At 49.5% G+C, this 18,104-nt stretch overlaps 4 protein-coding genes across 6 annotated transcripts; all 4 read right to left on the bottom strand.

The window, feature by feature from the left end:
* Window positions 1-1,231: 1,231 nt before the first annotated feature.
* On the bottom strand, window positions 1,232-2,753 carry LOC100835440 (tricin synthase 1). Its single transcript, XM_003574661.2, has 2 exons — window positions 2,253-2,753; window positions 1,232-2,151 (listed from the first exon to the last, which is right to left on the bottom strand). The coding sequence occupies exons 1-2, from the start codon at window positions 2,414-2,416 to the stop codon at window positions 1,581-1,583; spliced, it is 735 nt and encodes a 244-aa protein (XP_003574709.1). The 5' UTR covers window positions 2,417-2,753; the 3' UTR covers window positions 1,232-1,580.
* A 5,355-nt stretch (window positions 2,754-8,108) lies between these two features.
* On the bottom strand, window positions 8,109-9,545 carry LOC100835131 (tricin synthase 2). Its single transcript, XM_003574660.4, has 3 exons — window positions 9,187-9,545; window positions 9,006-9,085; window positions 8,109-8,905 (listed from the first exon to the last, which is right to left on the bottom strand). Exons 1-3 carry the CDS (start codon window positions 9,268-9,270, stop codon window positions 8,326-8,328), a joined length of 744 nt encoding a protein of 247 aa, XP_003574708.1. The 5' UTR covers window positions 9,271-9,545; the 3' UTR covers window positions 8,109-8,325.
* Window positions 9,546-10,263: 718 nt separating this feature from the next.
* On the bottom strand, window positions 10,264-11,510 carry LOC100834823 (tricin synthase 2). The gene is made up of 3 exons (XM_003574659.4): window positions 11,283-11,510; window positions 11,103-11,182; window positions 10,264-10,993 (listed from the first exon to the last, which is right to left on the bottom strand). The coding sequence occupies exons 1-3, from the start codon at window positions 11,370-11,372 to the stop codon at window positions 10,420-10,422; spliced, it is 744 nt and encodes a 247-aa protein (XP_003574707.1). The 5' UTR covers window positions 11,373-11,510; the 3' UTR covers window positions 10,264-10,419.
* Window positions 11,511-13,094: 1,584 nt separating this feature from the next.
* Window positions 13,095-16,525, bottom strand: LOC100834523 (tricin synthase 1). Of its 3 annotated transcripts, XM_024460641.1 has the most exons (4): window positions 16,204-16,525; window positions 15,484-15,714; window positions 14,213-15,220; window positions 13,095-14,114 (listed from the first exon to the last, which is right to left on the bottom strand). In XM_024460641.1, the coding sequence occupies exons 3-4, from the start codon at window positions 14,273-14,275 to the stop codon at window positions 13,452-13,454; spliced, it is 726 nt and encodes a 241-aa protein (XP_024316409.1). In that variant the 5' UTR covers window positions 14,276-15,220; window positions 15,484-15,714; window positions 16,204-16,525; the 3' UTR covers window positions 13,095-13,451. The 3 variants fall into 3 exon arrangements, with proteins under 3 accessions (XP_024316409.1, XP_024316407.1, XP_024316408.1); XM_024460639.1 differs by having other exon boundaries at window positions 15,329-16,525; XM_024460640.1 differs by having other exon boundaries at window positions 15,435-16,525.
* Window positions 16,526-18,104: the final 1,579 nt, after the last annotated feature.

Genomic DNA, 18,104 nt, shown 5'->3' with positions numbered 1-18,104 from the left:
CCCGTGGGCCTTAACTAATCTCGCATGCTAGAATTATAGTGGGCTGCGAGCCTGTGAGGACTAGCCGCTGGGGCCGGGAGAACTCCCACGGCCCGTGCCTACCTCCTCCCGTGCCGGCCCGCCCGTCGACAAGACAACAACACGTGCGCCTCCGTTGCCATCAGCAGCAAAAGCTAGTGACCAACCGTGCTCGCGGCCTACTAAACATGAACGGATTGACATGATACTAACAAGGGGCGGACCCAGCCGGGTAATTGGGTGGGGTCCGCCCCACCCAATAAATTTGAAAATCCTTTTATATCATAAGTAAAAATTATAAAAATATCAAAAAATAATAAATTGCAATGTATTTGTCCCACCCAATATTGGAAATACACAATTTTTCACCCCCAATATTGAAAACCTGGGTCCGCCACTTGTCATGAATTATGATCACTGTCAGCTCCGTGAATCTATTACTCCTCCGTCAAACAAAGGATGTTTCAACTTTGACCAAATTTAAATGCATCTATGCACTAAGTCATGTCTAGATATATCCAAAATTTGATAAACTTGAGACATCTTTTGTTGAACGGAGGAATACAATTTTGCACGCACATTTTGTTTCCGCTCTAAGTTTTCCTTGCACGAGGTTCTCTCCGCTATCTCCACCATCAAAGGAGAAAAAGCGTGTTTTGCGACCCCCATACTACTGGTGTGTTCCCCTGACAGTTCTGCTCCAAGATTGGGCATGCATGTACGCATTATTTCCTCCGTTTCCAAATACACGGCGCAGTACAAAGTGTGCCATCAAACCTTAATATTGGCATACTGTTGACCGAACGCACTTTCATGCGCGTGGTGGAGATTACTTTGTCAATGCGGAGAATCAGGCAGAGTGTATTCTGCCGTTGGCATCGGTACTGGAAATTAGTGACAGTCACGTATGCCACCAGTGCATTTTCATTTCCTTCTGGCCCCTGCTACCGACGCTGCCAATTGTGGAGTACTAGTCATTTAAGTCCTTTACCTCCACGCTTGTCCTGGTTCTTGACTGTCGAGGGGGAGGTCGCAGCAGGCTCGCCAAGCAATCCTTTCTCGGGATGTTAAAAATTGGTCCACCTACAGGCTACAGAAACAGTTGCTCAGGGCAACTTGCCTTGTACTCCTCGGCCAAATCTACCCACTGGGACAGTGGGTAAGGCTTGAAGGTCAGAATAGGCAAGTAGACGCACATTCCAGCGACGAGTGATCAAGTCGAAATCGCAATCAATATTACATTTCGAGCATATAAGAATCTCAAATCAATAGTAGAAGTATATGAAACACTGACAGTCTGACACCCCCATCACACGCCGTGATTGTCGGCACTAGTTGTACGACCTTCTCATCATCCCTTAGATTTCAGCTCCCAAAATTCTTATTCGAAAAGTCCGAAACCAGCCACCAGATCGAACGCTGGCTAGCGCCGACAGTAAATTTAATTAACAACTGATTGATGATTAAAAGCGGGGAATTGAACTGAACCGGTCGCATCAGCAGCACCCATGCCGGACTGGCACAGCAAATTGTTGCTGGATCCATGGATTCCATGGATCAGATCAGACGAGGCGGCGGCAGATGGTGACGCCATCGGCGACGGCGAGCTGGCAGATGTCGATGCGCTCGTCGGCGGCGAGCCTGGTGTTGAGATCCTTAATAGCGACAGAGAACCTGGCGTCGAGGTCGGACATGGGGGTGCCGGCCGGGAGCGCGACGGTGCCGCCCCAGAGCGTGTTATCATAGATGATGGTGCCCCCAACCTTGACCAGCTTGAGCAGCTGCTCGTGGTACTTGACGTAGTTGGGCTTGTCGGCGTCGACGAAGGCGAAGTCGAAGCTGCCTTCGTTGGCCGGGTCGGCCAGGAGCTCGTCCAGGCGGTCCAGCCCTTTGCCCTCGCGGAAGTCCACCTTGTGCGCCACCCCGGCCTTCTCGATGAATGGCTTCCCCACCTCGTAGCACTCCCTGTCCGGGTCGATGGCCACCACCTTGCCGTCTTCAGGCAGGGCCAGGGCTGTGGCCAGGAGCGAGTAGCCCGTGAAGACGCCGACCTCGATCGTGTTCTTGGCGCCGCTCATCTTGATCAGCATCCCCAGCAGCTGCGCCTCGTCCGCCGACGACTGCATGAACCCCCTGCAAAGCACCCGAAATCGATCAGATCAGAATTTGACCCGATGGATCGATGGGGATTGGATCGAATTTGCTGGCTGGATGATGGGGAGAGATCTAGGTACCATTTGTGCTGGTCGGTGACGAGGCGGAGGTCGCGCATGCACTGGTGCTCGCGGGGGAGGACGGTGGTGTCGAGGACGTACTTGTAGAGGGCGTCGCTCTTGAGCAGCGTCTTGTTGGTGCTGTCCATGTCGCTGTGGACGTTGGCAACGCCGCCGGTCGTCATGGCTGCCTGCCGGATCTTGATCTCCAGCTAGCCGAGCTCAATTCCTCTGCTCTGCTCTGCTTCGGTTGGTGGTGAAGGAGGCGTGGGGGAAAGCTAGTCTCTGCTGATGCCCACTCACGGCATCGGCGTGCCGTATTTATCGCTGGCTTGCTGGGGAGGGGGTTGGTGGCTGGCTGGCTGGCTGGCTGGATCGCTACTGACCAGCTAGTAGTGTCCCTCCCTCTGCTCCTTTATTTTTATTTTATTTTTTGCCGTGAATCTACTCCTTTATTTGGAGCATAATAAAAAATCATCAGTGCTTTGGCACTAGCTTTCCAATCTTTGCTTTAAACTATTCCAATCTCTTTGCGTGTTGATCCCTCCCTCCGTCGTGGGATGCATACATGTGCATGCCGATGGATCATGATCGATGATCGGGTTCTTCCTAGCTACCGAGGCCACCTGCCGCGACCAACCCACCTGCCCCCACCCTCTCGTGGATTTGACTAGGGGCACAAAACGTCACACTTAGTTGAGTGAGTGTACCTTTCAGGAACCACCAAGTTAGCCAAGCTAGATATCTGCATTTTTTTCCCCCTTCCAATTAGTCTCGCATGCTACTTTCCAGCTTTTCCATTTCACCAACCGCGATTTCGGTGCCAGACCGTGACGGTGTGATCGAGATCCCCTGATGGTTGGTGAATAACTGAACAACCAACCCAAGAAGCACGTTCAGCATGATGCTTCAAGAGTAGATATATACTCCGTATATAATCAGCAAAATTAAGCATCACGAGAGGAGTCAGGAGCGAGGGAAAGTGGAGTGGACCAGGCCGGCTCGACTGGAACATGATTGTTTGTTGCAGCAGTAGCAATAGTACGTGATTAGCTGTGGATGCAACCGTAATCTATTTCGAAAACACAGACAAATAAAGCGCGTCGGATCGAGAGCAAGTTGGCACGAAGAAGGAAGCTACGGGCTGTCGGCGTCCCCTGGCCAACAGGACAGACGGAGAGGAGTCAGCAGAAGGAGACGAAGCATGGGTCGTCGGGCTTTTATTCTCGGTCGCTGCCGGGACGACGATCGAGTGGCCGCCAAGGGAGAGGAGATGAAGCACGCAAACCGACCGAGAAGGCGAGCGAGCGGACGTTCTCTCCTCCGGTTCCGGTGCTAACCCTGAGCAATGGAATTTGCCAACGCCCATGGAGTTCAGGCTCGTACGTCGCCATTAAATGTGTCTGGTGATCGATGCTAATTTGCAGTTTAAGCCACCATCCCGGTCCCATCATCCAACATCGTAACATCAGGATTCAGGGCAGCCTAACATCGGTAGGTGTAGCTACATGTCTACTCCAACACAGGACAAGTTTTTTTTCTTTCTTTTCCCTTTTTCCAACAAACTTAAAAGTACTAGGAGTGCAAGTGGTTTTGTGTATTCACCTTATTGTTTGCTGCTCTCTTCGCTTTGCTCGATCCATCTCTACGAAACTACGGGCAATAACTGAACTTGTTAACATCCTGCTACTATATCTGGTTTACCTCGTTAGCATAAAAAAAAGAAGTTAGGTGATCCGGGACATTTTGTTGTTGTTGAAAAGGAATCCGGGACCATATGCATCCTTCCGTTATCGGCACCAGTCCACCTCACGAGACTCACGATCGACCGTGACACACACCAACCGGACTTCCCAGCTGTAGAAACGACACCCGATTGGATGGTGGATTCCGTTCAAACCTTTTTTTTTTCAGTCAGATACCACTACTGAACAGTCGTCAAAGAACGGGGAGAAAAAGGAAACTCCCCGACGTCGCGTCAGATCACAGGACGAACCTGAATGACTCGCCGACCGATCGCAGGTGGCGTGGTAGTATAAACCTTTTTTTTTATGGGTATGTATTACTTGTTTTAACAAGATAAAACAGTACTGTGCTACTCGAAGATAAAGCGGGTTGGGAATGAAATGTTGGCATGGAAGCGATCCTGACTAAGTGATCGGCTGATGACACGGAGATATGTTTAGATAAATCCGGGACTATAACTGTCACCATGCCTCTCTTTTCTTCCGGAACATGCATGGTCATTGACGCCTTCTCTTTATTTGAGAGGTTTGAAGGAGTTGGATGGATCTAGAAGACAACAGTAAGTATACTACTGTACCTTTCATTGAGAGGATGATGTAGCAAAACTGACAATTGCGTGACACGTTAACCAGTTTTCAGTCGTACCAGTGTACTTACGAGTTACAATACTGACTGATGGACGACATTTGCGTGCCAAAACAATGGGTTTAAAAAGGCATCCAGCGTAGACAGAACAAGAGGACGAACGAGTCTGAAACCTGAATGTTGTGCCGCAGCAGCACGATGCAGAGGATAAGCTCTATCCTTTTCTCGCCACGAATTTGGAAGCTTGTTGCCAGTTTTGGTCAGACAAGCACACGCATCTTTTTTTACTGCTCCAATTGGGATAGACAGACATCCTTCGCTACATCAGGGCACACAAGTCTTCCAGGGCGTCTCGTGGAACCTGTAATACTCGTGTCTGCAAGTAGTATCTGATAGACAACTTTCCAAACTGTAATACTCTCGTTTGCCTCTCAGGAATTAATTTGATTCATTTGATTAGAATCGAAATCATTTTTTTAATAATGTTTCAGTTTTGGGCATCACATCTTAAAAGAGATTATTCATCGGGAAATATAACGGGCGCACGTTCGCGCGCTTGCATTCCTGCGCGACGCGCTCAAGCGCTGCTGGGCTTCCGGCTGCTGCCTGCTGGTTGCTGCTGTGTGACGGTGCAGGTGGTTTGCATGCAAGCGAGGGGAGCGTGCGCCCGTGACAGTGTTCCCTGCTGCTGCCTGCTGTTGTGCCAGTGGCTTCCATGCATGCAGTTTTTTTTTCTTCTAAGAGATGAGGGAAGTGGAGTGAAGATAAGCCAGCTTATAGTGCACACAAGGAAGACATCGAGTTGATTTTTGAAATTCAAAATGGTCGGTAGCACAAACTGTCAACCCTTCGCAATCCGTTTTCACCTTTGAAACGGTATCGATAAAAGCTTCAAATCTAGACCCACTCAAATATGTTTAGACAAAAAAAATTAGACCCTAGCCTTTGTCACCAGATAATCTACAAGTTACAATTTTACTTTGAAAAAACGTGGTGGTCTTCATATAATTGGCTGATAATTATAACAAGAGCACGTTCCCTCTATCGTCTCTTCGCGTGACACTCTCACGGTCTCATTCTCCGTGGCCACCACGCCCCATCCACGACGCCCTCGCCGCCTCACGCCGCCCTGAGTCGTACCCTACACCCCACGCTGCCCCGCCATGGCCATGCGCCGCCCCTGGCCCGTCACTGCTACGAGCAGTACCTACCGCTGCCACGCGTGGTATCCGTCGACGTCGTGTCTAGCTACGTCGTGGCTGCTTTCTCATATTGCCGTACGTCGTAATCGAGGGGTGGATCTAGCAATGGTGCCTCTGCCGCATGCTCCCGCAAGGCTTGCACCGTTGAGTAGCTCTGCACACTCGCTGCACCCCGGAAAGATTCAGGATCACAACAATGGAATCAAGCGGGTGGAGCGAGCGGTGGGTGCTAGATTTTGATCGAAATAGATGAACGTTAAATTGTTAAATGTGTTCGTTATGAGGTGGCAATTTTTGTTCATCCAATATGTCATTTTGTCTACATTAGAAGCGGCAATTTGTGTCCATCAGAGGTGACAATTTGTGTGCATCAGGGATGGCAATTTGTGTTCATCAAAGGTGACAATTTGTGTGTATTAGGGGTGGCCATTTGTGCGCATCAGGGTGGCAATTTATGTTCATCGGAAGCTGGAAATTTATGTGCAGTTGGGATGACAGGGAGATATGTTTGTGTTGTTAGTTTTAAACGGAGGTGATTGCTCAATTGGGAGTAGAGAAAATACGGCATGTAATGGTGGGTGCTAAATTTGACCGAAATGGTTGGATGGCAATTTGTGTTTATTATTTGTGGCAATTTGTATTCATTAGGAGTGACAATTTTTTTTGTACTACGGGTGGCAATTTGTGTTTTATTAAATGGTGCCAATTTCTATGAATCACGGATGGCAATTTGTGTTCCTTAAGGAGGTGACAATTTGTATGCATTAAAAGAGACATGAAGATAAACTTTGTGTGGTGTCGTTTGAATGGAGTTGGTATCTTTGATTGAAGTTGAGGGATGCGGGATGCGGTGGTACATGATAGATTTTTGACCAAAGTATAACATGATTATTGTGTTCGTTAAACACCGCAAATTGTACTAATTAGAAATGCATGTCAATTTGTATGCTTTAGGGACGACAAAGGATATAGGGTTTGTGTGGGGTCGTTTTAAATCGAAATGACCTAGTAAGGGCCATCTGACGCAGCATGGACTGTTGCGGTGATGCAACCGCCGCACGCTCGAGCTATAGACGCGACATGGCCTGCTGTTGTGCATGCAGCGCGAGGTGGCAACTTTATATATTCGAGGGTGGCAATTTTATATATTAGAGGATGGCAACTTTTAGGACGGATTTTTTTTTGAAACATATCAATATGAGATCTGGTTTCGAAGATCTCATCGAGACAAATTCAACCGTGAAAACGGATCGTAAATTGAGTATACGGTTTGAAAGATATAACATTTTAAAATTTTGCTTTACAAAATACATGTCTATGCATGCATGCGGACTGGGTCTGCTGTGCTGGACGCGGTGAAGCTCTAACGCGGGCATGTTCGCGCTCTATTCTTGTCCATTATTCATTCCATCCAACTACGTTATTTAGAATTTCCAATTGTGCGTCTATATATTGACTTTGTTTGAAGTCGGATGAAATTTGATGAACACTGTATCGATGGAACAAATCGCTCAACTATGCCCACATACTTGTAGGGATGTTTTTTTTTTCTTTTTGAAAATTAGAAGTTCAAAGTCATGTTTGAACCATAAAATTCCCTCAAAATTAACCGAAATTTCCTGGTTCAACTGAGAATGGGCAACTTTTTTTTTGAGAATCGAGAATGGGCAACTCCGTGCATATTTATGGCCTAAGCGAGTAGCTGGCCCGATAGGAACACGCCTATATCTAGGGCACGGGAAGGGTTTTACGGGTCGGCCTACTCATATCTGCCGTGTCCGGTCAGAGGGTGTGGGGAAGCACGGTGCCCTCGCCCGAAACCGCTATGCCAACATCCACATCGGGCTCGAACCGGTGCTCCCTGACCGGCACTGGTTGGAGATGAAGATGGACACCGACGAGGACAGCTCCTAGCCCACCTCCCGCTGCGGGGAGCCGGAGCCGAGGAGCTCTCATTCTCTCGGTATGCCTCCCCTCACCGACTGCGTGCCATCTCCGACTCTGACAATGACTCGCAACGAGCTAGAAGGCGCGCCTCTTCCGGAAAGCCCTCCATGAGTCAAGGGTAACTTTCCTGGCGGACGACAAGTGCCACTAGAGGATCGATGACGAGCAGACCATCTCACGGTCCGAGGAGCTCGGGCGGGGGACTGGCGTGGGGAGGCAGAGATCCAGACCCTCATCCACATCTCGTCCCACTCCGAGTGAGCCGCCGAGCTCGCTTGCAATGCCGCATCCGAGTTTGATGTCTCCGGTGAGGAGCTTGGACCTTTTGATAGGATAAAATGCTAGGTTAGATGTATGTTGTCGAAGTGTGAGATGGACTATGTGTTGTCGAACGGCAATGAAGATGATGAACTCTATCTTCGAATTCTAGCGTGATTTTTATTTTCAAATTACGGTACCGTTTTCAGCTACTCCTACTTGCTCTGCCTGGACTAAATCAGAACCGTAAAATTATTTTCAGTTACACTACGTGTTTTAAGGACTGACGATACAAGGGGTCTGGAGATGCTCTTATGCAAGCGGCTCCGGTCCATCCAAGACGCACCGACTCATCGTCAGGCGACGCGGCGGCATATAGTGATGCCGTCGGCGACGGGGAGCAGCACGGGCTCGACGCGGGCGTCGGCGCCGATCATGGCGTTGAACTCCCTCAGGGCGTCCCGGATCGACCCGTCGCGCTCCGTGAACTCCCTCTCGCCGTCGGGGATCGCGACGGACCCCGCCCAGAGCGTGTTGTCATACGCGAGCACGCCCCCGACGCGGACCAGCTTGAGCAACTTCTCGTGGTACTTCACATAGTTGGGCTTGTCGGCGTCCACGAACGCGAAGTCGAAGCCGCCTTCGTTGGCGGCGGCGTCGGCCAGGAGGAGCTCGTCGAGGCGGTCCAGCCCGTTGCCCTCGCGGAAGTCCACCTTGTGGGCCACCCCGGCCCTGGTGATGACGGGGAGGCCCATGTCGAAGTAGTCCCTTCTGACGTCGATGGCCACGATCTTGCCGTCGTCCGGGATTGCGAGCGCTGTGGCGAGGACGGAGCAGCCTGTGTAGACCCCGACCTCGATTGTGTTCTTGGCCCCTGTCAGCTTCAGTAGCAGCGACAGCAGCTGCGCCTCGTCCGGCGGGGATGACATGAACCCACTGTGTATATATAAGGCGGCAGTTGATGGTTAGTGATTCTCGGATCAAGGAACAAGAGAAGAAAGTTAATTTGAAGTAGGAAGTGGGGTCGTGTAGTTACTAGGCGTGCTCCATGGTGATGAGGCGGAGCTCGCGCATGAACTCGTTCTCCCGCGGATACACCATCGTCTTCAGCATGTACTGCAGGTTGACCATCAACAAACACCATGTTGGCCGCAACAAGCAAACAATAAGGAAAGACTACGGACGATGATTCTTCGCGGGTATATGTATGTACGTACCTCGTAGAGGGCTTCGCTCTTGAGCAGCGTCTTGTTGGTGCTGCCCATGACGCTGTGGACGTTGGCCACGCTGCCGGTCGTCATGGCTAGCTGCTGAGCTGAGCTCCCCTCTGCTACGATTCCTCTCTGCTGATCTGCTCTGCTTCGGTTGGTGGTGCAAGCTGCTCCAGTCTCTCTGATGCCCCCTCACAACGTGCCATATTCATCGCTGGTTGGCTGGCTGGATGGATCGCTACAAAACCAACTAGTGTCCCGTGGTCTCCTCTGCTCCTTTATAAAAATCATCAGTGATTTAAAATGTCTTTGCGTGTTGATCCCTCCGTCCGTCGTGGTACTTAATTCAACCTGTTAACATCCTGCTGACAAGTGTTCCTTTTCTCCTTCAATTATAGGGACATAAGTATTACAGTATGTTTCAGTTGACCAAACCTTTGACAAAAATAATACTGCTACTGGAAGATAAAGCGGACTTGAAATGAAATGGTGGCATGGAAGCTTGTGACGACACGAAGATAAGTTCGATAGATCCAGAACTAACTCTCGCCATGTGTCTCTTTTGTTCAAAACCTTGGTCATTGATGCATCCTCTTTCTTTTGAGATGTTTGAAGGAGATGGATGTTCGTAGAAGACAACAGTGTACTGCTATATTCTTGCATCTTTCAATTAGACTATACTCCGTACTAACTAACTGATGGACGACATATGCGTGCCAAAACAATGGGTTTAAAAATGCATCCAGCGCAGAAGAAGAGAACTAACGAGTCTGAAATCTGAATGCTGTGCTGCAGCAGCACGAATGCACGATGCGTAGGATAAGCTCTATCCTTTTCTCGGCACGATTTTGGAAGATTGTTGCCGGTTTGAGTCAGACAAGCATCTTTTTTTGACTGCTCCGATTGGGATAGACATCCTTCGTTGGATCTGCCCAGACAAGTCTTCCCACGCGACTCCTAGCAACCTTAGCATGAAATGAATCATGCTGCAATTGGCGGTTGCTACTCAGTCCCCAACCAACTCCCCACGGTACATACAGCAGCATCGATCAGTAGCACGTTTGAGTAGGAGTCAAATGAACCTGGACATAATGACACAGCAGCTGTTTATTTTATTCCATTTGACGCACAAACTCAATTAAAGCATGCAAAGCGGCCCCGATCCATCCAACTATCCAAGACGACGACAATCGACAGCAACGCACAGATCGACGCACAGACTGACTCAATCATTTTACATCAGGCGACGCGGCGGCAGATGGTGATGCCGTCGGCGACGGGGAGCTGCACGGGCTCGACGCGGGCGTCGGCGCCGATCTTGGCATTGAACTCCCTCATGGCGTCCCGGATCGCTTTATCGTGCTCCGTGAACTCCCTCTCGCCGTCCGGGAGCGCCACGGTGCCGGCCCAGAGCGTGTTGTCATAAGCCAGCACGCCGCCCACCCTTACAAGCTTGAGCAGCTGCTCGTGGTAGTTGCCGTAGTTGGGCTTGTCGGCGTCCACGAACGCGAAGTCGAAGCTGCCACTGCGGGCCTCGTCGGCGAGGAGCTCGTCGAGGATCGGGCCTGCTGGGCCCTCGCGGAAGTCGACCTTGTGGGCCACGCCCGCCTTGGCGATGACGGGGAGGCCCATGTCGAAGTAGTCCCGGTTGATGTCGATGGCGACGATCTTGCCGTCGTCCGGGATCGCCAGCGCCGTGGCGAGCACGGAGCAGCCCGTGTAGACGCCGACCTCGATGGTGTTCTTGGCACCTGTCAGCTTCAGCAGCAGCGACAGCAGCTGCCCCTCGTCCGGCGGCGACGACATGAACCCACTACCAATTAAAGCCCGAATTCCCGGTTAGTACATCCGAAAATTTTCAGTTAAAGAAGAGGAAATCAAAGCGAGCGTGAGCCGTGATGGTGGCGTGCGTGCGTGCGTACTAGGAGTGCTCCTTGGTGATGAGGCGGAGCTCGCGCTGGAACTCGTTCTCCCGCGGGTACACCATCGTCTTCAGCATGTACTGCAAGATTCATATCAGGGCAGAACGAGCAGATCGATGATGATCACCACGTTGGCCGGAACAAGCTAGAAGGAAAGAATGGATGATTCTGCGCGGGTACCTCGTAGAGGGCATCGCTCTGGAGGAGTGTCTTGGCCCTCTCGCTGCTGTGGACGTCCGCCACCTGCTCGCCGCCGCCCTTCGCCGCCATCGCGCGCGCTCCCCAACTCACGCTAGCTGCTCAACGAAAGAAAGGAAGAGAAAGCTAGACGCGAAGAGAGGACGACGGTCTGATCGCGCGCGTGACTCGCTCACTGCCCTGCCGCTGCTTTGCTGATGCGCTCGGCTGCATATTTATTGTGCTTTGTCCCGGCCCAGGGGATGATGCATGCCTACGCCGGTTACCAATTTGCCTTTGCCACTACAGTCCCTCCCCAGGCCCCACCGCTCTGCCCGCGTCCGTTCCCTCGGTAGTCGGTTCTAGAAGCTCGATCGCTAGGCGCGTTTCGAACACGAGTGCCACGGTGGCGCAGTGGGGCTCTCGGTGGTGGCACATTAGGATGGTCATTGTGCATACTCGCTCATTCCAAAACACAATTCATATAGATTTTTTTCATTGTTCTAAAACGCACCTCATTTTTCTCTTGGTATCCGCACCCGACCAATAACTACTTATATCCATTTATTATTAATCCAATATGAGTGGTCAAGCACTAGGAACGAGAGCTGTTTTGGTTCAAGTGCACAAATCTATATGAGTTATGTTTTGAAACGGAGAGAGTACCATAAAGTAGTAACATGATGTACTCTCTTCATTTCACAAAGGTTGGCGTATTTTGTTTTGTTAATACAAAACTTTGATATGTGTTTTTTCATACATGAAATTTATATCAATGAATTCGTTTTTAAAAGTTCTTACTAATGATCATGGTTTCGTATCGTATAACTTACATATTATTAGAGTAATTATTGTCAAAGGCTTGTCGTAACGAAACGAAATACGCCAACCTTTGTGAAATGGAGGGACTATATGTTACTAGTTTATGTTACTGTATAAATAATTGGATTAACATAATTTGTGATAACATATAAACCTCATTAATTGTTTTATAGACTCATTTTATCTTGAAAAATGTGATGTGATGGTAGCATATCTAGTTACCACATCTCTTTCTTTTTTCATTAATTTTCATGCAAGTCATCAAAATACCTAATTAGCATCTACTTAAGTTACGGTACCACCCGGGATCAGCTCTTTCCTTTCCGGTGCTCGTTCCATACCGCAGGAGTTCTCTGCGTGCGGTTTACTCCTCTCGTCACTCTGGCATGCTAGCATTTGTCTCGTACCGGGATTCTGGGCCGGCCGGCGGATGGGCCATATATAGCACTACTACTACTAGCTGGGTCCGGTCGAGGGCATATGGGGCTTTTCTGTTCCCGTCCAGTCACGTCGCAATGTCCTTCACTTGTACAAAAGGTGGGTACAGCATCACGATAATGGAGCCTAGAAAATAACCATCGACAATGACGGGACATTTTTCTAACATGTATAGGGTTCCATGGTATATGCTTCCGAGTATTCATTTTTCCAAAACGACAACCCACGGCTTATGCTTCGATTGATTTACACAATTTTTATATTATTAAGAAAATCATTTGCCGTACGAGTCTCGGATAATACATCTAATAAAAGACGAGCAAGGACATACTCCTGTCACACGGCCTCAAGTTGATGAACCATGCACCATCCAAACCGGCCGAAGAAACCTCGTGCTACTCTCCCCAGTTGGGTGTAGCCAGATTCCATATATTCTGACATGCGTCTTCGAGTATTGTTGACTGTTTGTTTTTATCAACTGTTTGTAATGATACATCTAAAAAGAAAAACCTGTTTGTAATAAAAAAAAGGCGAGGGGGCTCGGGGAGGAATAAATCAATAAATGGATAGGTCAGAATTGTCAGCCGGCACCTTACATGTGAGCCCGACCTGAGGCAAATTTTTTTGGTTGTGATCGACTCGTTGAAACCGTACCTTCAGAAGGTGTGCTCAAAACAGCCGTTGTTTCTTGTTCTTCATCTTGACCATGCAACACAAATGAAAACCAACAATCTGTATCTGTATTCTAAGCACGTTGTGCAACACGACCTCATGTACGTAGGACAGGAGGAATAAAGACACGGATGAGACGAATCGATGAACCAACAACTCCAACTTATAAAAGAGCAGGAATCTCAAAAGTCTGTCTCTCCGGTGGAAATCAAAGCAACGGAAACCATGCATATCGATTGATCACTTGAGGCGGCGGCAGAGCGTGACGCCGTCGGCGAAGGGGAGGAGGCAGGCCTGGACGCGGTCGTCGGCGGCCACGGCGGCGTTGAACCCCACCATGGAGTCCCTGACCCCGCGGGCGTACGCCGTGCTCCCCGGCGTGTCGCGTGGCATGGCCACGGAGCCGTACCAGAGCGTGTTGTCGTAGGCGATGACCCCGCCCACACGCACCAGCCGCAGCAGCCGCTCGTGGTACCCGGCGTACTGCAGCTTGTCCGCGTCCACGTACGCGAAGTCGAACAACTTCTCCTCACCGGCCTCGGCTTCCTCGGCAATCAGCTCGTCGAGCACGGCGAGCCCGTCGCCCTGGCGGAAGTCCACCTTGTGGGCGACGCCGGCCTTCTCGATCACGGGCCGGCCCAGCTCGTAGTAGTCCCGGTTCACGTCGATGCCCACCACCTTGCCGTGGGCCGGGAGCGCCAGCGCCGTGCAGAGCAGCGAGTAGCCCGTGAAGACGCCCACCTCGACGGCCTTCTCGGCGCCCATCATCTTCAGCAGCACCGAGAAGAACTGCATCTGGTCCGGCGACGACCCCATGATAGACTGCGGGTGCTGCTGCGTGATGAGGCGGAGCTCGCGGACGCGCTCCTGCTCCCGCGGGTACACCGTCGTCTCCAGCACATACTGCATTGAGTTCAGTTTCAGGCAAACGCAATGTGCAGAATCATGCAAGCTCAACGGATGGTCGACATGATCATCTGAGAGATGAGATACGTACGTACCTCCAGGATCGAGTCGGACTTCAGGAGGGTCTTGTTGCTGTCCGACCGCCTGTAGCTCGTCATGGCTCTCTCTGCAATCTCGACGACTCTCTCCCTCTCGCTACCTCTTCCTTTGAAGATCTCTATCTGACGTACGTACGTACGTCCCCGGCCCTCCCCTACCCGTCTCTTTGTAGATCTGCAGTGCGAGGACCCTGGACAGCTCACCACAACGATCGATCAATCGATCACATTCAGTTGTCTTGTTGAGGCTAGCTAGGATCTGTCGGTTTGTCTCTTGTGTTTGCCCAGACCTGATGCACGCATCTTGATTTCGCAATGGTTGGTGTCTGTCGATCGGCTTCCTTGCCTGTCTGTCGATCCGTTGTTGTCTGGGTGGTCATTTCTTCTGTTCTTTTGGGTAGTGTATTCAGGTGACCCAATCATTTGCGTACCTGAGATATGAGTTTAAATTTGAGGTCTTTCTTTACGTGATGAATATGCTTGTCTTTGTTTAGTTCACGTTTCTTATTACCGATCGAAACCATTCGGGCCTGATTGGAAGCCCAGTTTTTTGGCCAAAACCGGTGTAAAATTCTGAGCACATTGTTTTTCCGACGGAAGCCTAAAATTCTGATTGGTTGGCCGTTTAGGTATTCCTTTACCTCCGTTTTAGGCTTGTTACAAGCGGAAACTAATAAGGATCTCAGGAGACCCGAATAATCTCACCGAGATGGACACAGAGACAAACCACGAGAGAATACAGTGACTGGATCGATCAGAGGCGCGACGACGGCGGCTGGGACGATGGGGATCCACCGAGGAAGGATGCAGCCGGCTGCAACAAGGGGATCCAGCGGCGGCGGCGGGACCCAGCGGCGGATGCTCGGCGGAGGTCACAAGGTCCAGCGGATGCGGCGGGATCCAGCGGCGGATGCTCGGCGGAGGTCGCAAGGTCCAGCGGCGGCGGCTGCCCGGCGTTTCTTCTCTCCCAAACACTAAACACCGGTTTTTTGATTCACCTGTAACCTGTTGTGCACGGCAAAATGCACCCGTAAGTATTCATGGGTGAAGAATTTTACATAGTTTCCAAACGGGGCCTTCATGTTGATACAATTAGTGCATTTTTTTTCTTACCATGGAAGCAACCCATTTTTCTGCATGTTTCAGTTGAACTAGGTTAACTCTCGAGTTTAAATCTAATTAACTGCTAAATTTGGATAGTAAGAAATTGTTCCAAAACCTCCTCTAGTCACTCTGGCCAGCTAGCATTTGGGGCATCTGTCTCGTACCGGACATCAGGAATGGACCAGCAGGATCGGCCATATCCACTTCGAAATGCATTGACAACACGTTTTTTTATCTCTTCTTTCCTCGACGTCCCTGTTCTTCTTCTTCATCCGAGCCCCATCAGTCGCCTGATCCTCGCCTGCCTTCTGCTACAGCGTGATCGAGTGTAAAACAGCAGTGGGTATTCCTCCCAAAACTGCGAGTTGTCGTGTTCTTCACAGGGACTAGATGATCTACAATTGAGTTAGGACTAAAGCTAGGTGAATCAATCACAAGGGTAAATAAGCTAACCGAAAATAAAGGGCAACGAACAAGCACTAAACCATACTTTTGTGATTTTCGTTAATAGAATTAACAGTAGACAAAACGATTAGACACCCAAATTAATCACAAGCAAACATATAAGAAAGATAGAAACAAGTTGTTTGAAAAAGGGATAGAATACATAACATGGCAGCACAAACATATATATTATGACAGAAAATTAAACCACACTCTCTAGTACAAAGGACACACAGATCTCAGAACAAAGGACAATTATATAGTTACGATATCTGGTGATGATGCAATAGCTCACACAATTCAAGAATTAGACAAGATTAGCAGAGAAGTAGAGAGACGGAGTGAAATTCGTAGCACATCCATGTGAGCATTACATCGAACACTTGGCTTGCAGTGAACAAGTTCTCAAATCAGTGGGAGAGATTTAGAGGGGAATTAACCCAAGGAGAAGGAGCAGCAGGAGTTGGAGAATGGGAAGAGGTCGCGGGTGATCGCCGGAGTCACCGTTCCTTCAGTTGCAGCACCTTGATGGAGCGTGGAGGAGTAGCAGCACCTTCCTGGAGACGAGGAGGAGCAGCAGCAGGTTGCTGGCCGGTGGAGTATAGGATGGGCAGCAGAAGGTCGAGGCTTGGGGCAGCAGCGAGCTTCGTGGCGCGCCGTCATGCCGGCCTGGCCACGGCGGAGGCCAGTGGTGGAGTAGAAGCAGGGAAAGAAAGGGGAAGAATGCCAGGCCTGCCTTCGTATGTGAGAAAGCTAGGGAATTAACTCTCATGTCGATTTTGCATTCCGGCCCTTCTCCTTTTCTCCCTCTCCCACAAGTTGGTCATTTTCTCTTCATACGAGCCCTTCCTTTCTTGTACTCTCTCGAGAATATTACTTCATTTGCAGCATGTCCAAAATGAGAGGAATTTGTGCCTAAATGCATAGATCGCAAAAAAAAAATACACGTGGTGTGAAATTGTTCATTTGGTCAATATTGTACTTATAATATTCAGATTTGAGTCAAAATTAGCTCGAAATGATACAAAACGATCAACAAAGTGAGGCAAAAATCATACAAATATGACTGTGATCATACCCCACACTTAAACCATTGCTTGTCCTCAAGCAAAATGATTAACAGAGTATAAATGGCAACGAGGATAAAACTGAAACGCAACAGCTTTGCAAATTGCACACCATAGACAAAGTCTGTGATTAGAAATTTGTTTTAGTAGAATGACATGCTTCAGTTTCAATGGTTTGCCAAATTTGAAACAAAGAAATTAACATTCTAATATACCAATGAAGATGGCCTCAAGATATACTATGGTATATAAGAACAATCATGTATTCAAACAAATTTACCAAAGAAAGGCTATCTGTATAAAATGTACTCATCTAAAGGATACAAGCAATGCAACAAGGCTAGATAAACCATATGCATGCAGCATGATGTTGGACAATCATCTAAGCAAGCACAATGTCGGGGGAATGACCCCGGGTAGGGTCATGGCGACACAACTCTAACCGAGATGACGGAAGTAAGGCCGACATAGTTATATATGCCGGCATCGTAAAGTCAAACTAACACTAAGCCGGCATCACAGGCGTATGCCGGCATGGCTATTTTGTCTTCTGAGTTTGCAGGATAAGGACGAGCACCGTCGAGATCTCCCAACGGTCTTATCCTGACCACGCGGTGCAAAGTAAAGCAGTGTCATCATTATCTCAGGAAAAGCGGTCAGCGCCTACGTACCGATGCCAGGCAACTGCAGAGAGGAAGCACCGAAAGAGAATCTCTGACGGAAGCCGGCAGAGGATAGCGATACTTTCTACAAGGTGCCAAGGGAAAGTAAAGTTGTCTAGTCCCCCACGGTGCCACCCGGAGGGAACCAAGCCGCGTGCCCGGCGGGGCCCAAAAAAGATGACGTTAGACTCGGCCCACATGTCAGTGTGACAAGGGCGGTCTATAAATAGAAACTTACCCCTCTGTAGAAAGGGGATTGCACTTAGACCTTTAAGGTTTCTTCTTCTTTTTCTTCTTTCTTTTTCTTCTTCAAGAATACAGCTCAAGGAACGTCATTGTAGAGCTTCTATATGTCGGCTAATATAACAAAGGAGAAGTAAGAGTTTTACCTCGGCAAGAGAGCTCCGAATCTGGGTAAATCCGTGTGTGGTTGTGCAACTTGTGTCGTGTTTCTCTGCTGCGTGTTCGACTGTACACTTAAAACCTGTGTGCACATCAGGTCTGGGCAAACAACAGATGACGACAGGTCCGACGTAGACTCACCAGATATGGCGCGCAATGAACGAGAGGTCGATCTTGCAGGTGAGCCGTCCACGTTCCTCGCACTGCAGA

The sequence above is a fragment of the Brachypodium distachyon genome, chromosome 3 (assembly GCF_000005505.3).
Source record: "Brachypodium distachyon strain Bd21 chromosome 3, Brachypodium_distachyon_v3.0, whole genome shotgun sequence".
NCBI classification, from domain to species: domain Eukaryota; kingdom Viridiplantae; phylum Streptophyta; class Magnoliopsida; order Poales; family Poaceae; genus Brachypodium; species Brachypodium distachyon.
The sequence above is the reverse complement of the archived record's forward strand: the minus strand, read 5'-3'. Positions and strand labels throughout refer to the sequence as shown.